The sequence below is a fragment of the Scyliorhinus torazame genome, chromosome 7 (assembly GCF_047496885.1).
Source record: "Scyliorhinus torazame isolate Kashiwa2021f chromosome 7, sScyTor2.1, whole genome shotgun sequence".
NCBI lineage: Eukaryota > Metazoa > Chordata > Chondrichthyes > Carcharhiniformes > Scyliorhinidae > Scyliorhinus > Scyliorhinus torazame.
In genome coordinates this window covers 12,919,720-12,946,034 of record NC_092713.1, presented here as the reverse complement: position 1 = coordinate 12,946,034, position 26,315 = coordinate 12,919,720, and the positions used below count along the sequence as shown (strand labels likewise).

At 50.4% G+C, this 26,315-nt stretch overlaps 1 protein-coding gene across 1 annotated transcript; it reads right to left on the bottom strand.

The window, feature by feature from the left end:
* LOC140427249 (di-N-acetylchitobiase-like) lies at nucleotides 1-26,315 on the bottom strand. Its single transcript, XM_072512847.1, has 7 exons — nucleotides 26,089-26,315; nucleotides 18,156-18,294; nucleotides 12,690-12,898; nucleotides 6,661-6,832; nucleotides 6,480-6,577; nucleotides 5,077-5,238; nucleotides 1-308 (listed from the first exon to the last, which is right to left on the bottom strand). The coding sequence occupies exons 1-7, from the start codon at nucleotides 26,278-26,280 to the stop codon at nucleotides 105-107; spliced, it is 1,176 nt and encodes a 391-aa protein (XP_072368948.1). The 5' UTR covers nucleotides 26,281-26,315; the 3' UTR covers nucleotides 1-104.

The window sequence follows — 26,315 nt, the reverse complement described above, 5'->3', positions numbered from 1 at the left end:
TCTGTTCATTATATCTGCATTAGTTTAATTATTACTGTGGATTTCACCTCATTTTCTGATACATTTTCTCGCACAACAAATCACGTTATATGTAGATTGAATAGTCAAACACTCCATTTTCTTCTGATCGGGCACAGAGCATTCCACATGTCTTCAGTTTGCATTGCTGCCGTTGGATTAACGCTGTAGTTTAAGAAACCTCCAAACCATGCACCTATACCACGGAGTTTCAATTTCTTCATGATTGTTGCCTTTAGTGAAAGGCTCTCTGGGTCATCATACCAGACCTCGTGGTATTCATCAGCAAGCTGCCAAAAAAGTCAAAGGTGTTACATCGAGAGGTGACACTTTTGGATCAATGTAACATTTTGGACATCGCAAAAAGCATTATTTAAACAACAATTCATTCCTACTTGTATTAAAGGTTACAATTGGATGCAATTTGAACTCATAACATCTTGAGTATTGACCCAGTGACGTAACTACTTCAATAACTAGTACAGAGATTTCCTTTTTAAAGTTAAAGTTTTCGATGGCTTTCCTTTCAAAATCAGCACAGAACTAGATAGGATAGATACAGGGAGGATGTTCCCGATGGAAGGCTATCTCAGAACCAGGGATTACCAGGGATTACAGTCTAAGGATATCGGGAAAACCATTTAGCACTAAAATGAGTTCAAAAACTTTTTTTTTTCAAAAGTCTTCAGCAAGGGAAGATGGTGGGGTTGAACTGTTTATACTTCAATGCAAGGAGCGTTATAAACAAGGTAGATGAGTTAAGGGCACAGGTAGACACATGGCAACAGGATGTCATTGCTATGATAGAAATCTGGCTAAAGGAGGAGCAAATTTGGCAGCTCAATGTCCCTGGGTGCAAAGTTTTCAGGCACGATAGAGTGGGATCCAAAAAAGGATGTGGAGTAGCACTAATGGTTAAAGAATCAATACCAGTTGTGAGAATGGATGATATACTAAACGGGTCAACAAACAAGGCATTATGGGTTAAACATAGAACCAATAAAGGGGCAGTCACAGTCACACAACTGGGAATATACTACAGATCAGCAAATAGTAAAAGGGCGATAGAAGAGCAAATATGGAGGCACATTCCTGCCTGTAAGAACAAGAGGGAACAATAGTAGGAGACTTTAACTATCCCAATATAAACTGGGAATCAAACAACATAAGGAAAATGAGGGAGAAAAATTCATGCAGTGTGTCCAGGAAAATGTTTTCAACCAATTAGTCACAAACCCAACGAGTGGAGATGCAATTCTAAACCAAGTCTTGGGGAACGAAGAAGGGTTGAAGTGATAGTTGGCGACCATATTGGGGATAATGATCACAATTCTGTTTGATTCAGTATTACCATGGAAACGGACATAGATAAAGCAGGAGTAAAACTCTTGAACTCGGGAAGGCACATTTTGCAAAAATGAGGGAACTTGGCTGAGGTGGACATGCCAGCATTGCTAGAGGGTAAATCAGTGGGAAACCAGTGGGAAGCACTAAAAGGACAGGTCCTTTTCCCCTTCAAAAATAAGAGTGGTACTGCGAAATCTAGACATCCCTGGTTGTCTGGAGGAATACAGGGGAAGATCAAACTGAAAAAGAAAGCATACAATCGGCACAAAGAACTAAGCATGAAATGAAAAATGAAATTAAATGAAAATCGCTTATTGTCACAAGTAGGCTTCAAATGAAGTTACTGTGAAAAGCCCCTAGTCGCCACATTCCAGCATTGCAGATAGCCTAGATGAAAATAGGAAGTGGCGGGACAAGGTCAAAAAGGAAATAAGGAAATCAAAGGGAGGCCATGAAAAAAGATTAGCCAGTAAAGTCAAAGACAACCCAAAGATGTATTACCAATATATTAATGGTAAATATTTAAGGGAAAAGTGCAACCCATCAGGTGAATAAGGAACCTTGTGTGAGATGCAGAGGCTGTGGGAAGGGTTTTGAATGAATATTTTGCATCCGTGTTTACAAAGGAAATGGCTGGTGCAGATATAGAAGTCCAGGAGAAACACTATGAGATATTGGATAGAATAAGCATACAGAGAGAGGAAGTACTCAAAGGATTGGAAACTTGAAAGTTCATAAGTCGCCACGGCCAGATGCATAGTTCATGAGGCTCGTGCAGGAGGTGAGGGCGGAGATAGCAGATGCTCTGAAGATGATTTTCCAATCCTAACTAGACACAGGGGAGGTGCTGGAGGACTGGAGAAATTCAAATGTGCTTCCATTGTTTAAAAAGGGATTGACGGAAATATCGGACAATTATAGGCCAGTTATTCTTACATCGGTGTTGGGCAAATTACGAGAATCAATCCTGAGAGATGGGATTAACTGTTACATAGAACGGCATGGACTAGTCAGGGGTGGTCAGCATGGATTTGTTAAAGTAGGGCCGTGCCTCACAAATTTGACTGAATTCTTTAGTAATAATAACTGCCGTTTATTGTCACAAGTATGAAGTTACTGTGAACAGCCTCTAGTCGCCACATTCCGGTGCCTGTTCGGGTAAGCTGGTATGGGAATTGAATCCGCGCTGCTGGCCTTGATCTGCATCACAAACCAGCTGTCTAGCCCGCTGAGCTAAACCAGCCCCCTAAGGAAATGACAAGAAGCGTAGATGAAGGTGCAGTGGATGTGGTGTACATGGATTTTAGCAAGGTGTTTGACAAGGTCCCACATGGCAGATTGGTCAAGAACCTCATGAGATATTAAGGGATGTGGGCCAAAGGCAGGTATATGGAGTTTGGCCACAGATTAACAATGATCTCATTAAATGGTGGGACAAGCTCGAGGGGCTGAATGGCCTACACCTGTTCCTATGTTCCTATATGTTCCCTGGGTGACGTCACAGGTTGCTGCTGGGATCTGTGCTCCTGCAGCGCAGTGATAAGAAGAACAGCCAGCTCCACTGTCTCCATACCCACATCGCTCGATGATTTGTGAGGGAGGAGTGAGAGAGAGGCAATCAGGTTAGCGATGCAGCTGGACCACATCAGTACCTCCCTGCTCCTTTGGCCTCCCGGATTGGGAAGCAGCTAGTTCCACAACCTATCCAGCGGCAACCGTTGACTCACAGATCAGGTGCCCACCCAACTCCATTGCGTGACTGGCTCCAGCCGATGCCCTCATCCAGTCAAAGTTGCCTTTGGCCTCCCGTCTGGTTCTCCCCTCCCTTATTCTCTACCTCACTGGGGTTCTGACAGGAGGCACATACGCTTGCACATCCCTAATGGGCAGGATCAACTAGATGATGATGTCCGCCTTAGAGGCTAATGGAACCTCACTGGCAGGCCTTGGGGTCCAGCACATAAGCAAGGCCAGTGCCTCTCGATGCCACATACTCAAGCATTGAGCCTTGAACGCTGAGTGTTCATCCCATTCCCTGCATTTGAATGTGTGAGCAACTGACATTATTAAGGGTTAACTCTTGGTGGCCAATCAGTTTGACGAGCATGAATGTTTGAGGGCACAGTCAGTTTCTACTTAAAGGATAGGCAAAGTTAATAGACGCCATTCTTACTCAGGCTGCATCATTCAGACTTCACGTTGGTGTGTCGTGTCTCAACAGAGTTTTGGACAACCCCCGGACCCCCCTCCCCCCACCTGCACCCCTACTCAGGATGGGCACCGTTTTGTCTTTTCTTTTGGGGTCTCGTCCACCCAGCTCATTAGGCCTGCCTCCTTGACTGGCATCACTCCCCACCCCATGTGGCCACAGCCGCAGCCGCCCCATGTCCCTGCGCCACAGTCAGAAGACTGACTCAGTCCTCTAAGAACTTCAAAACAGCACAGATCGCAGACCTTAGGGCCACCCATACTATCCATGACCCCATTGCGGTGACCACTGACCCTCACCACCGATCAACAGCCCCCTAGACATCCCCCCCTCCCCCGGAGCTGTCCAGCGGTCTCTGGTCTCTTGGGCTCCCTTTTTTAAAAAAGGTAACAATTCGTACCAATGTGGCGTAACATCTGGCGGATGGGATGATTCAGTGAAGGTTTAAGATGCAACGTTAACCACGCCAAATACATTACAATGCCCCTTGTCCTTCATTGCTAGAGGGATGGAGTTTAAGACTAGGGAGGTTATGCTGCAATTGTATAAGGTGTTAGTGAGGCCACACCTGGAGTATTGTGTTCAGTTTTGGTCTCCTTACTTGAGAAAGGACGTACTGGCACCGGAGGGTGTGCAGAGGAGATTCACTAGGTTAATCCCAGACCTGAAGGGGTTGGATTACGAGGAGAGATTGAGTAGACTGGGACTGTACTCGTTGGAATTTAGAAGAATGAGGGGGGATCTTATAGAAACATACAAAATTATGAAGGGAATAGATAGGATAGATGCGGGCAGGTTGTTTCCACTGGCGGGAGAAAGCAGAACTAGGGGACATAGCCTCAAAATAAGGGGAAGTAGATTTAGGACTGAGTTTAAGAGGAACTTCTTCACCCAAAGGGTTGTGAATCTATGGAATTCCTTGCCCAGTGAAGCAGTAGAGGCTCCTTCATTAAATGTTTTTAAGATAAAGATAGATAGTTTTTTGAAGAATAAAGGGATTAAGGGTTATGGTGTTCGGGCCGGAAAGTGGGGCTGAGTCAACAAAAGATCAGCCATGATCTCATTGAATGGTGGAGCAGGCTCGAGGGGCCAGATGGCCTACTCCTGCTTCTAGTTCTTATGTTCTTATGTTCTTCCTGGGGGTGAGTCTGATCACATCATTGGGGAGAACCTGAGAAGGTCTCGTTCCAAAATCTCGCCGACACGAATACCATTTTTGGCCTCTCGCGTGATTTTGTGAACATGGCAAGGTTTGCACCCACAGACCGGTAATTCCCACCTCATGTCTTTAAAAACTGAACTGGTTTGGGTCCTTTTCTTATCGACTCCCATTTTCTTGTCAATTCTCCAGTTGCAGACATTTTCCACAGTACAAACTTAATATCTTGAGCTTTGCTAAATCTGAGACACGGAATATGTTGGACAATGAATCATTGCAATGTTTCCATTCAAACAATGTTAAAATGCACAGGTCTCCATTGTGCTTTGACCGATAGTCCTACCTTGTATACATAATATGGTGATTTGTAATTATCATCCCAGTATCTGCCAGTAAATGATTTGGGCAACTCCTGCATGATGTCCTTGTATGGTTTCGGCGTTGAAATGCTAAAGGTGCAAGAACCTCCTTCAGAAGAAACCGTTTCTAATCTGCATCTTCCAGGCTGTAAAAGAGAAGAGGGATGAGAAAATAGGGCTTGTGAATATAGTTATTCTGTTAAAATCAAAGTTGTATTAGCCGCCTGACTGATCTCCACATGCACTGGCCGTGACAGAAAAGGGTCGATTGAAAATGTCACATCTGAGATTGTTCGATTTTTGTTCGGTAAAAGCATAACGAGTTATTGAATCAAGGCCGGTTTTAAATAATTCAGATCACCAAACATCTAATCGATTGGTAGAATAGACACTACGGACTGAATGGCCTACTCCAGGCTGCTCTTTGGGAAAAGAGTTAAGAAACGTGTGGTTTACAATCTGGAAGACTGCATTTAAGGGAACGTCTCAGTAAAATAATGTAAAAAACAATGTGCTGTTCCAAAATGTAATCAGATGCTCTGATTGGAAAGATTTTTTAAATTCTTTCACAGCGGCACAGTGTTTAGCACTGCTGCCTCACAGCTCCAGGGACCATGGTTCAGCACAGGGGCTGGTTTAGCACAGTGAGCTAAGACAGCTGGCTTGCAATACAGAACAAGGCCTGCAGCGCGGGTTCAATTCCTGTTCCAGCCTCCCCGAACAGGCGGCGGAATATGGCGACTAAGGGCTTTTCACAGTAACTTAATTGAAGCCTACTTGTGACAATAAGCAAATATTATTATTACCAATTCCAGCCTCGGGTGACTGTGTGGTGTTTACACTTTATCCCGTGTCAGCATGAGTTTCCTCCGGGTGCTGCTGTTTCCTCCCACAGTCTAAAGATGTGCAGGTTAGGTGGATTAGCCATGATAAAATTGCCCTCAGTGTCCAAAAAAGGACAGGTGGGGTTACTGGGTTATGGGGATAGGATGGAGGCGTGGGCTTAAGTCGACTCTTTACAAGGGCCGGTGCAGACTGGATGGGCTGAATGACCTCCTTCTGCATTGTAAATTCTATGTGGTGTGAGCATCACTGACAAGGCCAGCATTTATTGCCTATCCCTAATTCATTCCTTGAACTGTGTGATGTGCTGGGCCACTTCAGAGAGCAATTAAGCTTTAGCTTCCAAATGATATGATTTTAGATTTTACCAGCTACCTGGGAGGGACTTGGCTCCAGGTCCCTAGAACATTAGCCTCTGGGTCACTAGCTCAGTGATATTAACATTGAACCACCTTCACCCAATTAACATGCCAGAGGAATGCATTTCCGATGATCTAATTCACTCCCATTTTGAGCACAATGCAAATTATTCATTTGTCCTTACCTCTTGGAAATGCTTGCAAAGGTAGTCATTACCATACCATGGAACTCCCATTACAAGTTTTCTGGAATCAATACCCAGATTAATATAAGCAGAAAGACCTAAATGGACAAAAATATGACCATATTAGGCTAATATTGATATAGGCCGGACACCCTTAACCAAAATGTTTTGTTGCACATACCTGTATAAGTATGGTCATAGGGAGCATTGGCTTTTGCAAAACACTCATCGCCCGTTTCACTCCGCATATGAACGGACATCACAAATAAGAAGTCACAGGAGCTTGCAATTGGTACATAGTCATAACATGGACCATCAATGCAATGAGGAGACCAGGGCACATTTATTGAAACCTGTTGGCCAGAATATAACAAAATGTTAATTTAATCTCAAACCACATCGTGACTATAACTGATATTCATAGTACCGGTGCATGATTTATTGGAGCTGTGAAGTTAACACGTTTGCAGTTCTACAGTGTTCGTGCTTCTATAGAACAGTACACAATCATTTTGGGGAATAAAGTGGGCTGGACGTAAAAGGGTGCCGAATCTCGTCCACCCTGGTTCCTGGGAGTGAGCCTCCCCGACTCCAGAACATCGCACCGCAGCTATTTAACCCTTGGAGGGGTATTAATCGCTCTAAAATAAAAACTCCATGTGGGCCGAACTCCACCTCTGAGTCAAGTTGCTCCATCAAATGCCAGCAGATCTGCAGTGCCAGAGTTCCATTTGGAACTGCATCCCGTTCAAAAGGACGAAAGATCTGGAGTTACAAAAAAGGTGGAGTGGCTGACCAGGGCCAGGCAGGACAGGAGGATAGCCTGGCTAGGTGAGTAGAATGGTAGTAGTAATATGCCCCTTTAAGGGGTCAAGCTCTTGAAGGGTCATGTGACTAATTTGGTCAATTGAGCAGGAAAGCGCAAATCTGGGGCTTGAGCAAGGGTTTTCCTGGAGTCTGAAGTCATGGGGAACGGTAGCCTTTACTTCACTCCCTGAATATAGTTATTTACCTGAATAAACCATTTATTTGTTTTTCTACTTTGGTGGTCATTGGTCTTGCCAGATACTACTGCGACCCATGTGCCTCAATCAAATTGTATGATTTTGGGTTATCAGGGTTGCAACACCCGGTCTGCTGAAGACCTAGCTGAAGGTAACTCAATGTAAAATATCTAACCACAGCAATGATCCAAGTTGCGTTTTAACTTAGATATACATATTGTATATTCGTTCACAGAATACCTGGCTACACGACCATTTTCACTGCACATCCCTAATTGCCTTGAGAAGGTGGTGGTGAGCTGTCTTCTGGAACTGCTGCATTACATATGGTGTAGGTACACCCATGGTGCTGTTAGGGAGGGAGTTCCAGGATTTTGGCCCAACGAAGGAACGACGTTATGTTTTCAAGTCAAGATGGTGAGTGTTTTGGAGGTGAACTTGCAGGTGGGGATTTTCTAACGCATTTGCTGCCCTTGTCCTGAGTGGTAGAGGTCTTGGGTTTTGAAATTATTGAAGATGGAGCATTGGTGAGTTCATGCAGTGTATCTTGTAGATGCTAGGTATTGCTACCACTGTGGACTGGTAGTGGCTGATGTATGTGCTGAAGGTGGCAGATGGAGTGCTAATCAAGCGGGCTGCCTTGTCCTGGATGATGCCAAACTGCCTGAGCATTGTTGGAGTTGCACTCATCCAGCCTACTGCAGAGTATTCATCAAATTCCTGACTTGTATTGTGAAGGATTAAGGTTATTCCGGACCTGATAATACTTTATTAATAACCTATGCTCTAGGTTAACCCACCAAAAGAGGGAAACCTGTTTTCCTGCCAAGACTTAGAATTGATCTCACGAAGGGAGAATGCTTTTCCGGGTCTCAGACAGTTAAACAGGATTTCAGTTACTTTTTATGGGGAAAGTTCAGATACGTCACTCATAACTAAATCTTTACCTCTATCGTCGTGGGTCCTAGCTATTTAGACTTCCTAACTGAGTGTCTTGGAGTTTAGATTCTGAGAGTGAGTTTACACAGTATAATTTTAATCAAAGTATTTTTATCATAAAAAATACTCCCAATAGATACATACAGAATTGCAGAGTTAAAAATATAAATTGTTAACAGTCCTATGTTATCTGCTAACACACTAACTTCCCTCAATAGAATGAGATATTTGAAACATGGAAAATCCTAAAGTATCTCCTATCAATTTCTTAATACATTTCTAAGAAGTTAAACAAAACCATACTTACAAAACCTGAGGTTTTGTCTGACGAGACAAGCTTTTACGAACAGAACTGACTCTCACTCCCGAAGGGGTTCAGAAGGAATGTAACTTTTTACTAAAATGCCTCCTCTTTATATACATAAAAATCTCTTATCGGTCAGGGACGGCATCTGTTATCTTGTCACTTATTGTTGGTTAATTACCTATCGCCAAATGGCTAATTGGATGTATTATCATTAATACATCTTTTAATGGTCGTAGGGTCTGTGTAAATGTCAGGTGTCCTAAGACATATTGGCAAAGGGGGGCCCGTATAGAGGCCTGTCTTTTTCAGAGTTGTCATATTCTTTAGATACCAAAACAGACACTTTTTGTGAGGGTGTTATGCTAAGTGTCAAGAGGTATAGTTAGGGAAAGAGTTGTGTATCTATTTATCTGGAGAATTCCCTGTCCTTATGTTTTGACTATCTATAGGTTTAGGGAGTTATTGTCAAAGAATTTATGGTTTGTCAAAAGAACAGCCTTTATTTGTTTGTATTAATGAGTCTTTGAAACCAGCTCGAGTTTCTCCCATCAGGTGGTAACCTCTACCTGACCTATAGCTGAAGTGGTTTTATTCCACATTGAATTAAAATGCTGTTTGTATTAATGCCTTATTTTAAACCGAATTCTGCGGCGAATGTGATATCCATCACAGTATCTTGTAGCTGGTGTAGCTGTTTAGATGGCTGGACGAGTTCAGTTCCAGGTCAATGGTCGCGCAAAGAATGAAGATAGAGGGAGATTCAACAATGGTGATATAATTAAATATCAAGGGGAGATGTTTGGATTATTCTTGTTGGAGATGCTCGTTGCCTGATAGCTGTGTGCATGAATATTCCTGCTACTTGTCAGCCCAAGCCTGAATGTTGTCCAGGTCTTGCTGTATTAGCGCACAGACAGCTTCAGCATCTGAGGAGTCACAAATGGTGACTGTGCAAGCCTCGGTAAACATTCCCAAATCTGACCTTCTAATTGAGGGAAGGTTATTGATGAAGCAGCTGAAGATGGTTGGGCTTAGGTCAGAACCCTGAGGAACTCCTGCAGTGATGTACTGGAGCTGAAATAACCGATCACCAGTCACCGCAACCATTGTGTTCGGCATAACTCCAACCATTTGGGGGCGGCACTGTGGCACAGTGGTCAGCACTGCTGCCTCACAGTGCCAGGGACCTGGATTCGAATCAACCTCGGGAGACTCTGTGTGAAGTGCGCACTTTTTTCCTGTGTCTGCGTGGGTTGCCTCCTGGTGCTCTGTTTTCCTCCCACAGTCCAAAGATGTGCAGGTAAGGTGGATTGGTCACTCTAAATTGCCCCTGAGTGTCCTAAAGGGTAGGTAGGGTTACTGGGTTATGGGGATAGGGTAGAGGCGTGGGCTTATGTGGGGTGCTCTTTCAAATGACCGGTGCAGACTCGATGGGCTGAATGGCCTACTTCTGCACTGTAGGGATTCGCATTAGAGTCTTTCCACTGATTCCTTTTGACTCCACTTTTGACACCACACTTTTGATACATTTCATACCAATACAAGCTGGCATTACCAGCAACGCGCCAATCCTTTCGAAAATATATAGTTTTGCTACTGCTTGTGGCTCACTGAGCCTCATTTATTCCACGACATGAGTCACAAGATCTCTTTGAAATCTATCCCATTTTGCACAGCGATAGGTTCACCCGCTCAGTAGAGGGTGCTGTCATTGTGAAGATGAGACTTTGTCTCCACTGTATGATGGTCATTCCTACCAAGACTGTTCAGTTGAAAGTATCTGCAACAGGTGATTCGGAGAGGATGAGATTAAATAGTTTTTTTCCTCTTGTTGTATCCCTCATGGCATGCCGCAGACCCAGGCTTGGAGCTATGTCCTTTCGGACTCAGCCAGTTAGGACAATGGTGATGCTACTAAGCAACTCTTGGAGATGGACATTGAAGTCCTCCACCCAGAGTGCATTCTGTAACTTTACCATCCTCAGTGCTTGCTCCAAGTGGTATTCAATATGAAGGAGCACAGGTTCATTAATGAGTGGTTGCGGGTGGGTTTGCGAGGCATGTATGTACTCTTAATAGGCAGGAGGTTTCCTTGCCCATGTTTGACTTCGTCCACCAGAGTCCATGGGCCCCAGTGTCGATGTTGAAAATGTTCAGGGAAACCGCAATCCGACTGTATACTACAGTGCCATCACCTCTGGTGGGATTGACTTGCTGGTGCAATAAGACAAACCCAGGGATGATGGTGTCTAGGACATTGTCTGTAAGGTATGACTGTGTGAGCATGACCATGGTTGTTGTGTGACTCATCTGTGAGACAAATCTCTCAATTTTGGCACAAGCCCCCATATCTCAGTAAGTAGGACATTGGTGGGTCAACAGGGCTGGATTTGCCAATGTCATTTCTGGTGCCTAGATCGAAGCCAGCCTGGTTCCATTCCTTTGTCTAGACTTTGGTGTGGCATGGTAGCACAGTGGGTAGCACTGTTGCTTCACCGCACCAGGGTCCCAGGTTCGATTCCCGGCTTGGGTCACTTGTTGTGCGGAGTCTGCACATTCTCTCCCTGTCTGCGTGTGTTTCCTCCGGGTGCTCCGGTTTCCTCCCACAGTCCCAAAAGATGTGCTGTTAGGTCATTTGGACATTCTGAATTCTCCCTCAGTGTACCCGAACAGGTGTCGGAATGTGGCAACTAAGGGCTTTTCACAGTAACTTCATTGCAGTGTTAATGTAAGCCTACTTGTGACAATAAAGATTATTAAATTAAATTGTGGCAGATATGATAAAATTGAGTAGCTTGCTAAGCTATTACAGAGGCAGTTCTGAGTTAACACTGTGGGCAACACTGGGGTAGCATAGTGGTTAGCACAATTGCTTTACAGCTCCAATTGCTTCACCAGGGTCCCAGGTTCGATTCCAGCTTGGATCACTGTCTGTGCGCAGTCTGCACGTTCTCCCCGTGTCTGCGTGGGTTTCCTCCGGGTGCTCCAGTTTCCTCCCACAATCCAAAGATGTGCAGGTTAGGTGAATTGGCCATGCTAAATTGCCGTTAGTGTCCAAAATTGCCCTTGGTGTTGGGTGGGGTTACTGGGATATAGGGATAGGGTGGAGGTGTGGGCTTGGGTTGGTTGTTCTCTCAAAGAGCCGGTGCAGACTCGATGGGTCAAATGGCCTCCTTCTGCACTGTAAATTCTATGACAGCTGTAGGAACAACCAGAGAAGGATGCCTGATTTCTTTCACTAAAAGGCATCAGTGAAACAGGTGGACCAGTGAATCGAGGCGTTATCACTGTTACCAAGACCTGCTTTTGTTTAAATTGTGGATTTATTAACCAAATAAAATTGCAATCATGGTCTTGGCCGGATTCAAAATGTTCCAGAACATTGGCCTGGCGCCCTGGATTACTCGTCTAGTGATAGAATTTACAGTGCAGAAGGAGGCCATTCGGCCCATCGAGTCTGCACCGGCTCTTGGAAAGAGCCCCTACCCAAGGTCAACACCTCCGCCCTATCCCCACAGCCCAGTAACCCCACCCAACACTAAGGGCAATTTTGGACACTAAAGGTAATTTATCATGGCCAATCCACCTAACCTGTACATCTTTGGACTGTGGGAGGAAACCGGAGCACCCGGAGGAAACCCTCGCACACACAGGGAGGATGTGCAGACTCCGCACAGACAGTGACCCAAGCCGGAATCGAACCTGGGACCCTGGAGCTGTGAAGCAATTGTGCTATCCACAATGCTACCGTGCTGCCCTCATCCATGTGCTATCCACAATGCTACCGTGCTGCTGATATTACCACAATATCAATACCTTCCCCAGATGATTCATTGACAGTAGTTAGAAATCAGCATTTCAATTTATTGATCCAGAAATATATCCAGACATTTTAAAAATTAATTACAGTGAGCACCACATTGCTTGTTCGAATTTTTAAAATATAAAATGTTTTTTTACCTGTGAACCAGGTATTGCACGATGGAATACTCGTGCGATGTCATTAATCAGCTGAGTAATTGCCTCATATTCCACAGTCCCACCTTTAATCTTTTGCCACTGTTCCAAATAGATGCCGTCGAAAAACGATGCACTGGCAAAATCCACTTTCTGTCTGATCCATGCTTTTATCATATCACGATCTTTCAATTCAGCAGATGGTATATTTCCTTGTAAAAGGTGAAGAAACAACAGCTCACATCTTCTGCATCAGTTACACACGGTGTCTCAGTGTATTTGAGAGAACAGAACTGCTAACATCCAGTAGAGTAAGAAGTCTTACAACACCAGGTTAAAGTCCAACAGATTTGTTTCAAACACTAGCTTTCGGAGCACTGCTCCTTCCTCAGGTGAATGAAGAGGTATGTTCCAGAAACATATATATAGACAAATTCAAAGATGCAAGACAATGCTTAGAATGCGAGCATTTGCAGGTAAGTAAGTCTTTACAGATCCAGAGATAGGGGTAACCCCAGGTTAAAGAGGTGTGAATTGTGTCAAGCCAGGACAGTTAGTAGGATTTTGCAAGCCCAGGCCAGATGGTGGGGGATGAATGTAATGCGACATGAATCCCAGGTCCCGGTTGAGGCCTAAGCATTGTCTGGCATCTTTGAATTTGTCTATATATATGTTTCTGGAACATACCTCTCCATTCACCTGAGGAAGGAGCAGTGCTCCGAAAGCTAGTGTTTGAAACAAACCTGTTGGACTTTAACCTGGTGTTGTAAGACTTCTTACTGTGCTCACCCCAGTCCAACGCCGGCATCTCCACATCATAATATCCAGTCGGATAGGGAGATGTAGGTTGAACTTGTATTTACATTGTTTACTTCACATCCTCAGGATATCCTTAAGCCCTTTGTGGCGTATTAATTATTTCTGAAGTGTAAGCACTCTTTTTTCTAAGCCAGGTGTGATCACTAATCCCTACCCACCAAGGTCCCGATGAAGGGAGGCAGAAAGCAGGAATCTACGGACAGTTAGCTTAACGTCTGACAGGGAAAATGTTAGAAGCCACTATAAAATATGTATTGCAGAGCACTTGGTAAAATTCAGGGTAATCAGACAGAGTCAATAATGTTTTGTGAAAGGGAAGTCATGTTATGGGCCAGGGTTTAGAGAACCCCAAAGTGTATCATGGAGTTCGCCTGACCCACAACTTTTACTAGATTGTGGTATGGGGAGCACATGGCCCACTCTACAGGTGTGGTACAGCAGAAATGGAAAAGTATTTTTTAAAGCAAAACAATGTTTATTGTATGAACTCAAGTTAACCTTTTTAAAACATACAGTGAACATCTTAACAACCATTAATTCAAATACAACCCCCAAAGACTACAACACTAAGTAATCCTTTAAGCTTTCTTTTTAACATCCATAAGACTTAAAACACCTTTTACCAGAAGCACATCAGGTTAAAGTCACTACTGTTATTAGTTTTAGATCACCAGGATCGATTTACAGTCTTTAGATTACAGAGAGAGATTCATACACCTTCTGGCTGTGACTGCAGCTATCCAGCTCTGAAAACAAAACTAAAACACACCCTGGAGCAAACAGCCTAAAACGAAAGTAAAAAACCTGACAGACAGCCCAGCTCCACCCACTCTCTGACATCCCTGCAGTAATAAACACCCATTTCTTAAGGGTGCTCTCACTACAGATACTTATATACACACCCTTTATAAACACCAATTTATTAAAGGTACACTCACATGACACAATTTATTGGAATTCTTTGAAGAAGTAGCACATCCTGCGGATAAAGGGGATCCGGTGGCTATGTTGTACTTTGATTTCCAGAACGCATTTGATAAGGTGCCTATCAAAGTTTGCTGGTAGATATAAAAGCTGATGGTGTGGGGGGTAAGATGTTGGCATGGATTGAAGACTGGCTAGCTAATAGGAAACAGAGGGTGGGCATAAATGTGTATCTTTCTGGTTGGCAAGTTGTAATGAGTTATGTGTTAAAGGGATCAGTGCTATAGCCTCAACCGTTTGTATTTCGATAAATGACTTGGATGGAGACCTTGAAGATCTGGGAGCTAAATTTGCTGATGGCACAAAGATAGGTGTGATAGTTGGATGTGAAGACGACACAAAGAGGCTGCAAAGTGATCGAGATAGATTGAGTGAGTGGGCAAAGATTTGGCAAATGAAGCACAATGGAAGAAAGTGGGAATTTGTCCATCTGGCAGAGGGAAAATAGCATATTATCTACATGGTGAGAGATTACAAAGCTCTGAGTTGCAGAGACATCTAGGAGTCCTAGTATTTAATCGCAAAAGACTAATAGCACACAAGTACGGCAACTAATTCGGAAAGCTAATTGAATTTTCCCATTTGTTGCAAGGGAAAATGAATATAAAAGTGGTGAGGTTGTGCTTTTTTTATTCAGTTATTTTTGAGACCCGACCTAGAGTACTGTGTACAGTATTAATGTCCTTGTTTAAGGAAGGATGTAAATGCACCGGATCAGTTCAGAGAAGGTTTACTTTTTATTGAAGGGTCATTGAGATCTGAAAAATTGCGGCGAATTGGCCCCCTCCCCAGCTGCATGTTCTTCGATGGCGCGCCACCAGCGGCAGTGAAATTCTTGCCGCTGGTCACAGGGATTTCCCAGTGTGGCCACCCCAGCGGCCAGGAAAACCTGCCTGCGGAACAGAGAATCTCGCCAGCCGAGAATTTGCCCCATTAACTCCGTTACTCTCCACAGTTGCTCGCAAACCTGCTGAGCTAATCCAGCGTTTTCTGTTACTATTTCAGATTACCAGCAGCTGAAATATTTTGCTTTTATCTATTGAATTAATACCAGGTTTGGGCAGGTTGTCCTATGAGGAAGCTTTTGGTGGGTTAGGCTGGAGTTTAAAAGAGCAAGAGGGGACTTCATTGAACCATATAGGGCTGGATTCTCCGGTCGCCCAGCCATGTGTTTAGCGGCAGCGCGCTGTTCACTGGTGGCGGGATTCCCTCCTCCTGCCGCTTGTCAATGGGATTTCCCATTGAAGCCGCCGCACGTCGCCGGGAAACCCCCGGGCGGGGGCGCGTTGCCAACAGGGAAAGAGAGTGCCAACATCCGGAGAATTCCACAGCGGTGTTGTCAAGAGGATGTTTCATTTCGTGATAGAAACTAAAACTAGGGCCATTGTTTAAAACTGAGGAGCATTGCTTCGGACAGAGTTGAGGAGACGTTCTTTCTCTCTGAGGGTCGTGAATTTTCCAAACTCACTTCTTCAAATGATGGTGAAAGCAGAGTCTGAATAATTTCCAGGCAGAGATTGGTAGAATCTTGATTAGCAAGGAGAAGAGAGGGTTGAAAGGTCTTCAGGGTAGGCGGGGAGGTGGAGCTTTGGTTATGGTGGCCATGATCTTACTAAATGTCGGAGCAGGCGGGATGGCCTGCGTGGCCTAATTCCCTCTCAATTTGTGAGTTTGTATGGCCAAAGGAGTTCCAGCCTTCTGAGTAGTCTTCAGGTGAAGCAAGGTTGGAATATGTCAGATGGTTCAACCAGGCTGATCAGATGTAATTGAGCCCCCTTTGGGAAAGCATGCTTATTTGTCAAAATTGATAGTTCCATCAGATTTCTAAAAAAAAAACTAATTAATTATCATATCATAGAATTTACAGTGCGGAAGGAGGCCATTCGGCCCATCGAGTCTGCACCGGCTCGTGGAAAGAGCACCCTACCCAAGGTCAACACCTCCACCCTATCCCCATAACCCAGTAACCCCACCCAACACTTAAGGGCAGCACACTGGGCTAAATCGCTGGCTTTTAAAGCAGACCAAGGCAGGCCAGCAGCATGGTTCGATTCCCGTACCAGCCTCCCCGAACAGGCGCCGGAATGTGGCGACTAGGGGCTTTTCACAGTAACTTCATTGAAGCCTACTCGTGACAATAAGCGATTTTCATTTCATTTTAGCATGGCCAATCCACCTAACCTGCACATCTTTGGACTTGTGGGAGGAAACCGGAGCACCCGGAGGAAACCCACGCGGACACGGGGAGGATGTACAGACTCCGCACAGACAGTGACCCAAGCCGGGAATCGAACCTGGGATCCTGGAGCTGTGAAGCAATTGTGCTATCCACAATGCTACCGTGCTGCTCCATTATGATGTAATGTCATCTGAAAATTAAACAGCAATTTAAATTGGAACCTGCAAAACAGAGATGTTAACATTGCCGACACTGGTCCTCATTACTCTGCAACAAGTTTACAGAGACAGACCGCATTACAAATGGGAGGAACATCAATAAACGCACCGGCTTGCATTTATATAGTACATTTAACACAATAAAATTCCTCTTCACAGAGGCAGCATTGAGATTGATGAATGGAAAAGATTGTCATCAAAGTGTGAAAAACTTGACCAACAGGAAGGAAAATTAGGTGGGTGTAGATGAAGATTTTTACTTCAACAAAGATGGAGGGCGGGATTTTCAACGAAATGGCGGGACGGGCGACTCAGGCGCCAAGGAGTGGCGTGAACCATTCCGGCGTCAGGCCGCCCCGAAGGTGCGGAATCCTCTACACCTTCGGGGGTAGGTCTGCGCCAGAGCGTTTGGCACCGCGCCAGCCAGCGGGGAAGGGGCTTGGCGCCACGCCAACCAGCATCGAAGGGCCTCCAACGGCCGGCGCGAGTTGGCACATGTGCGGAAGCACCAGCGTGAGCTGGCATCATCCCAGCGCATGCGCAGCGCGGTTCATCTCTGTGCGGACTGTTACAGCAGGCCGACGCAGAGGAACAGAGTACCCGCACAGCACAGGACCACCCGCGGATCGGTGGGCTCTGATCGCGAGCCAGGCCACCATGGGGGCACCCCCTGGGGCCAGATCCCCCCGCGTCCGTCCGTCCCCCCCCCCCGCCCCCCCCCCCCCCCCGAGGACCCCGGAAGCCGCCCGCGGAGCCAGGTCCCGCCGGTAAGTACTTGTTGTAATTTACGCCGGCGGGACCGGACGAAAACGGGCGGCCACTCAGCCCATCGCGGGCCGGAGAATCACCGGAGTGGGGGCGCTGCCAACGGCCCCCGACCGCCTCGGTGCATTTCTCGCCCCCACCAAATCCCCGGCGCCGGAGAATTCGGCGGCTGGTGGGGGCGAGATTCACGCTGCCCCCCGGTGATTCTCCGACCCGGCGGGGTGTCGGAGAATCCCGCCCGGAATGTTGAATATTGAATAATAGGCAGGTTAAGGGTCGGAGGGGAATTTTAACATTCCAACATCAAGAATACCAGTAACCTAGAATTACATAAATGATACAGCACAAAAATAGGCCATTCGGCCCAGCCTGTCCATGCCAGGAGTGAGTCTCCACATAAGCGTGAACCTGTAAACTTCATGTTCCTTTCTCTGGCTCTTCAATAATACAGTTTGCATCAGGAAACAGAACAACATCTGTTTTTACTTTACTAAAATGTGTTACCTTTCATGATAACTCGAGCGTTGTTTGCATGAGCAACACACAAGAGATCTGGGTTAAATGCGTCACCGATTACAACTGCTGTGATCTTTGACCAATCATAATATTGATAATCCGTTCCTCCGAAATCAAAGATAAGGACCTGGGAAAAACATAAAGCAGTCACTACAGTGAGGAGGGACATAATCAAACATGCTAAGATATCTGTATTTCCTATGCCTGTAATTGTCTCCAGGCTAGAGCATCAGGAAGGGTTAATGAACACATCCAGTCTGCAGATTCTGTTGCTGGAGATACTGTTGCTGACACACTGCTCACTGAACAACATTACTGTGAGGGAAATACTGACCTCATCAAATACACAACAGCTACATAGTGATTTGATATCAATGTTTGTTGAAAGATTCGCTAAGTTGTATTCAGTTTCGCCATGAGCAGGATCCCAGTTTTACAATGACTGAGATCAGGGGCGAAATTCTCCGTTATCGGCGGAAAGTCCGCCGATCGGCGCAAAAAACGGCGCAAATCCCACTTGCGTCACGACATAGAAATGGGCCGATAGTCTCCGGCCCGAAATGGGCTAGCAGCGACGTGACGGGATCCGCGCTTGCGCAATGGTTCACGCCGTGCAGCGTCATACGCGCTGCACGGCGTGACGGCTCATAAGGCCGCGCAGCTCCCCCCCACCCGACCGGAACACCCGACCGCAACACCCGACTGGATGGCTAGCCGTCGCTCAGCCCCGAGGTTCGAGTCACGCGATGTGGAGGCGCTCCTGGACGCGGTGGAGCAGAGGAGGGACGCCCTGTATCCCGGGCACGGCCGCAGAGTTGCCCCACGCCACAGCCGGCGTCTGTGGAGGGAAGTGGCAGAGGCCGTCACCGCTGTGGCCCGAACACCACGGACAGGCACCCAGTGCCACAAGAAGGTGAACGACCTCGTCAGAGCAGGCAGGGTGAGCCTCCCCCATATCCCCCATATCCCCCCTCCCCCATATCCCCCCTCCCCCATATCTCCCCCTCCCCCATATCCCCCCTCCCCCATATCCCCCATATCTCCCCCTCCCCCATATCCCCCCCATATCCCCCATATCCCCCATATCCCCCCTCCCCCATATCCCCCCTCCCCCAAATCCCCCCTCCCCCATACCCCCCTCCCCCATATCCCCCATATCCCCCCTCCCCCATATCCCCCCCTCCCCCATATCCCCCCTCCCCATATCCCCCCTCCCCCATATCCCCCCTCCCCCATATCCCCCCTCCCCCATATCCCCCCTCCCCCATATCCCCCATATCCCCCCCTCCCCCATATCCCCCCCTCCCCCATATCCCCCCTCCCCCATATCCCCCCTCCCCCATATCCCCCCTCCCCCATATCCCCCATATCCCCCCTCCCCATATCCCCCCTCCCCATATTCCCCCTCCCCATACCCCCCTCCCCCATATCCCCCATATCCCCCCTCCCCATATCCCCCCTCCCCCATATCCCCCCTCCCCCATATCCCCCCTCCCCCATATCCCCCCTCCCCATATCCCCCATATCCCCCTCCCCATATCCCCCCTCCCCCATATCCCCCCTCCCCCATATCCCCCATATCCCCCCCTCCCCCATATCCCCCCTCCCCCATACCCCCCTCCCCCATATCCCCCATATCCCCCCCTCCCCCAGATCCCCCATATCCCCCCTCCCCCATATCCCCCCTCCCCCATATCCCCCCTCCCCATATCCCCCCTCCCCCATATCCCCCATATCCCCCCCTCCCCCATATCCCCCCTCCCCCATGTGCCCCCTCCCCCATATCCTCCATATCCCCAAGTAAATCCAGCCCTAACCTTAACCTCTGCAATGCACGCGCAACCGATGGCGTGCATTCATATACCTGCCTAACATTGTTGCCTTTTACCCCTGCCACCACCCTCCCCCCCCCACAGGAGAAGCGCGCACACAACAATAGGGAGCATGTGAGGACTGGAGGAGGGCCCGCTGATGAGAGGCCACTGACCGTACACGAGGAAAGGGCCCTGGAACTGGCTGGCGGACCTGAGGACCGGGAGGTTGCTGATGCAGAGGTCGGGGCCCCACGAGCAAGTGAGCCACCAACAGCCCGTCCCCATATCCCCCCTCCCCTATATCCCCCTCCCCCGTATCACCTGATCACTGCCTGATGTCTAACCATGCATGCTTCATTGTGTATCGCAGGACCAAACGTCCAGGCACCCATCCCCGCAGATGCACACCGCCCGCAGGATGCCCCTCGCACACCACGGGAGACGGAGAGACCCGCACCCTCCAGCATGCGACACCCGCAGGATGCCCCTCGGAGACCACGGGAGACGGAGAGACCCGGACCCTCCAGCATGCGACGCCCGCAGGATGCCTCTCGCACACCACGGGAGACGGAGAGACCTGGAGCAACAGGGAGACGACACCCCCGTCATGTGCGGGAGCGACCACCCAGCGATGAGGGGGGCAGCCACAGGCCCCCGTCACATCCGAGCCAGGACACCACTACCCAGGACACCACTACCCAGGACACCCCTACCCGGGACACCACTACCCAGGACACCCCTACCCGGGACAGCACTACCCGGGACAGCACTACCCGGGACAGCACTACCCGGGACAGCACTACCCGGGACAGCACTACCCAGGACACCCCTACCCGGGAAGACGAAATACCGGACAGTGACTCAGAGTGGATGGGTGGAGACGAACCCCCACCCCAAAGTGCCATGGACTCAGAGTGGGACGAAGAGCACGACACAACGCCACTGCTGTCACCAACACCCTCCACCATCGCAGAAACACTCACCACAGTTGGGCACTTTAGTGATGAGGCGTCTGGTGCACTCACTGGTGCGCACAACACAGCCGTCCCGGTACAGCAGGTGGAGGTAGGAGCAGCAGAGGGACCGGGCGGTCGGAGGGCAGCCCAGGCCAAGCGAACATCTGCCGCCCAGATGGATCCCGGGTTCCTGCAGTTACCACACCCACACATAGATCCGATGCAACCACCGACACGGAGACGAGCGAATATGGTGACGGGTGGCTTGCGGCGGCTGCGGTCGCAGGTGGAGGAGTCCACCCGCGTCCAGGAGCTGGGAGTGGTCCCGGTCATGCGTGCCACCCAGGCTGACACCGCACGGGTGGCGTCCGCGGTGGAGGCAATGGGTGCGACGGTGTCAGACATGGGGAACGGTTTGCGAGGCCTGGGGCCTTCCGTGCAGGCGGCGTCTGTGGCCCAGGAAATGGCTGCCCTCTCACAGGAGGCCATGAGCCAGTGCCAGCGCCAGATGGCAGAGGCGCTCAACGCCATAGCCCAGTCTCAGCAGGCCATGGCCCAGTCTCAGCAGGCCATAGCCCAGTCTCTGCAGGCCATGGCCCAGTCTCTGCAGGCCATGGCCCAGTCTCAGCAGGCCATCGCTGAGGGCATCGGCGCCAGTGGCCATGTGCGAGCCGGCGTCGCACTGTCACAGACAGGGTTCGACAACCCCCTGGGCTCCATGGCTGCAAACCTGCAGACCCCTGTCGATACCAGCACGGGCCTCCAGGACTGGCAGCGCCAGATGTCGGGGGCGCGTCGGATGGCCAGTCCGTTCGCATCCCCCACCCATGTAGAGGCCTGGGGGCCATCGGGCACCCCGAGGGAGGAGGAGGTGGTGTGGTCCGTCCCGGCTCCCTCTGTAGGGGAGGTCCCGGTACACCGCGACACCTCGGACTCCCCCCCTTCCGTCCCAGGTGCATCGGGTGGGCAACGGGCAGGACAGGCTGGCAGCTCGCCATCCCAGTCGCCCGGGCCGCAGCCTGGCCCATCTAGGCCAGGACGCCCCAGGAAACGGCCGCCAAAGGGATCCAGTGTCAGAGGGCAGGAATCACAGGAGTCCACCTCCAGTTCTGCTGTACCGTTTGGGGAACCACGTAGACGTAGTCAAAGGGCCCGTAAGGCCAAACAATTAGACACTGAGTAAGTTGGCACGGGTGCAGGGCACAGATGAGTTTTAGGGGCTAGGGCACGTGCATGAACTCCTTTGGTTATTAAAGTCAATGTTACACCTACAGAAGCTGCCTTTGTGCTCTGTCCAAAACGTGCGGGGGTGTCATGTACGTTGAGCGCAAGTGTGTGTGTGAGGGGTGGTCTTACCTCAGCCCCAGGTGAGTCTGCCCCCTTCCCCCTGGGCCGCCATCAACATCCCCAGGGCAGAGGACGGGACCGTGCGCTGCAGTGTCACAGCCGCATGCAGGGATGGTCCGGGTGGATGGTGGTACTGTGGCCATGGGTCAGACATAGTCCAACGATGTAGAGCCAGGAGCTCATCGGAGGCGGGTTGTAATCATCCTCCATGGCCTGCGATAGACACGCGTCCACCCGCAACTGGGTGAGCCCGGCCCGTTGTGCCGCCGGTGGATCGGCAATTGGGGGGGGGGGTGGTGTGCATGCGGGTGGGGTGTGTGGGGTTGGGGAGGGGGGTGAGGGTGCTGGGTGGGTGGATGGGTGGGGGGTGTGGGTGGTCGGCTGTTGTCATGGTGTGCGGTCTGTGGCCATACTACCCGATTCCCACGCCCATCTAGTCAGTGAAGCGGGCGTCTATCAGTCTGTCCCGTGCCCGCTGGGCCAGCCGGTAACGGTGGACAGCCACCCGCCTGTGTCTACCCCGTCTGCCCTGACCATTACCCCCATCCCCCTCATCTGGGGAGGACTGTGCCTCTTCCTGCTGCTCCTCCACTCCGCCCTCCTCTGCCTGCGGCACATCGCCCCTCTGCTGGGCTATGTTGTGCAGGACGCAGCACACCACAATGATGCGGCCGACCCTATCTGACCGATACTGGAGGGCGCCCCCAGAGAGGTCCAGGCACCTGAAACGCATCTTCAGCACGCCAAAGCACCTCTCGATCACTCCCCTTGTCGCTACATGGGCATCATTGTAGCGGTTCTCCGCCTCATTGCGTGGCCTCCGTATAGGCGTCATCAGCCACGATCGCAATGGGTAGCCCCTGTCGCCCAGCAACCAGCCCCTCAGCCGGGGATGGCGTCCCTCGTACATGCCGGGGATGGATGACCGCGACAACATGAATGAGTCGTGTACACTGCCTGGGTGACGGGCGCAGACGTGCAGGATCATCATGCGGTGGTCGCAGACCACCTGTACGTTCATTGAATAGGTCCCCTTCCTATTAGTGAACACGGCCCTGTTATCTGCAGGTGGCCGCACGGCGACGTGCATCCCATCGATCGCGCCCTGGACCATGGGGAACCCGGCAACGGCAGAGAAGCCCACGGCCCGGGCATCTTGGCTGGCCCGGTCCACGGGGAAGCGGATGTAGCGGTGCGCCATGGCATAAAGGGCATCTGTCACTGCCCGGATGCACCGATGCACCGATGTCTGCGATATGCCGGACAGGTCCCCACTCGGTGCATAAACCCCGTTGCATAAAAGTTCAGGGCCACCATAACCTTGACGGACACGGGGAGAGGGTGTCCCCCGCCAGTGCCACGCGGTGACAGGTGTGCCAGCAGGTGGCAGATGTGTGCCACGGTTTCCCGGCTCATCCGGAGTCTCCTCCTGCATTCCCGGTCCGTGAGGTCCTGGTATGACTGCCGGGGCCGGTACACACGGGGCGCCCTCGGGTGCCTCCGTTGCCGTGGGGCCGCGACGTCCTCCTCCCCCTCCTCGTCCTGTCGGTCAGGTGTCCCTCCAGCCTGGGCGGCTGCCGCCTGCCCCTCTGCGGCAGCCTGCGCCGCCTCTCTGGCACGCTCCTCCTCCTCCTCCTCCTCCTCCTCCTCATCCAGGGCAACATAGACATGAGCGGCTGCCACCACGGCGGCCAACATCGCTGGATGGTCTGAAAACATGACGGACTGGTGGGGGGGAGGGGAACGACGACATGTCATCATTGCCCATATCCCCTCCTCCCCCCAGCCAGGTGGCATGGACCGCATGGGTCCAACTGTTGGAGGCTGGCACCTGGCCAGGTGGACCAACTCATTTGCCCTCCCATCACCCACCCCAGCACGGACCCCCTCCCCAACCCCCAACCTCCACCCCAGCACGGACCCCCCCTCCAACCTCCACCCCAGCACGGACCCCCCCCCAACCTCCACCCCGGCACGGACCCCTTCCCCAACCTCCACCCCAGCACGGACCCCCCCAACCCCCAACCTCCACCCCAGCACGGACCCCCCTCCCAACCTCCACCCCAGCACGGGCCCCCCTCAACCCCCAACCTCCACCCCAGCACGGACCCCCCCTCCCAACCTCCACCCCAGCACGGACCCCCCCCCCAACCTCCACCCCAGCACGGACCCCCCCCCAACCTCCACCCCAGCACGGACCCCCCCCAACCTCCACCCCGGCACGGACCCCCCCCCCAACCTCCACCCCAGCACGGACCCCCCCAACCCCCAACCTCCACCCCAGCACGGACCCCCTCCCCAACCTCCACCCCAGCACGGACCCCCCCCAACCCCCAACCTCCACCCCAGCACGGACCCCCCCAACCTCCACCCCGGCACGGACCCCCTCCCGGCACACCCCCGGAGCCCAGCCTACTCTAACCACCTCCCCCCCCCGCCGCACACACACACAAGCCGAGACACACTTCTCCTCACGCAATCAGTCTGCGGCCACGCCATTTCCTGCCCAGAGCCAACCCCCCAGGCCGTCACTCACCTCCTCGCTGGTCGGCGTGAGCCTGGAGCACCGGGTCACGCCGATGAAAAGGAGGTTTGATTGACGTCGACGTGAACGGTCATCACGTCGACGGGACTTCGGCCCATCCGGAAGGGAGAATATCGGCAGGCCGAAAATCGGCTGCCTTGCGCAGACCCGTGACATTCTCCGCGGCAGCGGCGCCATTAACGCCCCGCCGACTTTTCTCCCTTCGGAGACTTCGGCGGGGGCGGGGGCGGGATTCACGGCGGCCAACGGCCATTCTCCGACCCGGCGGGGGGTCGGAGAATGACGCCCCAGATCACAATTTTATTCCATGTGATTCCAGGATTTTTAACTGGTGTTGTGGGGAATCAACATTCTGTGAAAACTGTAAACTTTAACCTGGTATCAGTCTATCAGAGTGAGATCCCACATCATTTAAGATTTTACACATCAGAGAAACATTTTAAAATAAACATTTTACTGGTGCTGCACTTGTTCAAATATCTGTGCATTGTTCAATATGACAGATGTCCTATTTTACACAGGCTGTAACTACACCAAGATTAACACTTTAACATATATTATATATCATACGATTCTCTTTGTATTTGAACAACAGTTTGAACTGCTCCTTGTGTCTGTGCACTAGCTTCACCTGCCCCCCCCCCTCTCCCCCCCCCCCCCCCCCCCCCCCCCCCCTCCCCACCCCTGACCCACACCCTCAGCCTGGTCCTGATCCTGGGGTTGTGTTCAGGACCCCTCTCCAGCCTGTATCTCCCCGGGAGCCCAGGCTGGAGGGTGACCGGTTAACGCTCTCCCCCAACCGAACCCAGGCCAGTCCCGGGGGGGAGAAAGAACATCCTAAAGAGGGCAATCTGTCAGAACTTACACAACAGTGTGGGTGAGAGGAGCTGAACCACATGAGGAAAAGGTAAGAAGTCTTACAACACCAGGTTAAAGTCAAACAGGTTTGTTTGGAATCACTAGCTTTTGGAGTGCAGCTCCTTCATCAGGCGAGTCCTGATGAAGAAGCTGATGAAGTACTCCGAAAACTGGTGATTGCAACCAAAGCTGCTGGACTTTAACCTGGCGTTGTAAGACTTCTGACTGTCCCAACCCAGTCCAACGCTGGCATCTCCACATCATGGCTACCACATGAGGAAAGTCACCAGTTCACAGCCCAATGCTCCATTCCAAGTGTTGCTGCCCAATACACTTCAAAAAGACAACTTCAAATCAATTAACTCTTTTCCCGAGGGAATTTAATGCTCTGACACACCCACCTCCACTTGGAACTGAAGTTTTGCGGGTAACGGCTGGCACAGACTCCGTTTTGAACACGGACACACATTAATGGGGAAAACCCCGGAGGCTCCGCCGATCCACATCACCAGCACCGCCACAACCTGCGCCAATGCCAGACTCCAGCGCATCCTCTCCGCCACAACCTGCGCCAATGCCAGACTCCAGCGCATCCTCTCCGCCGGAGATGAAGATCTATCAGTCGCAG

Coding starts and splice junctions, on each gene's coding strand:
- LOC140427249 (XM_072512847.1), bottom strand. CDS start 26,280: ATGCGCTGGAGTCTGGCATTGGCGCAGGTTGTGGCGGAGAGGATGCGC. Junction 12,899..18,155: donor CGCTCGAGTTATCATGAAAG/GTAACACATTTT, acceptor ACCTTTTACAAG/GAAATATACCATCTGCTGAA. Junction 5,239..6,479: donor TTTGCAAGCATTTCCAAGAG/GTAAGGACAAAT, acceptor TCTCTTTTACAG/CCTGGAAGATGCAGATTAGA.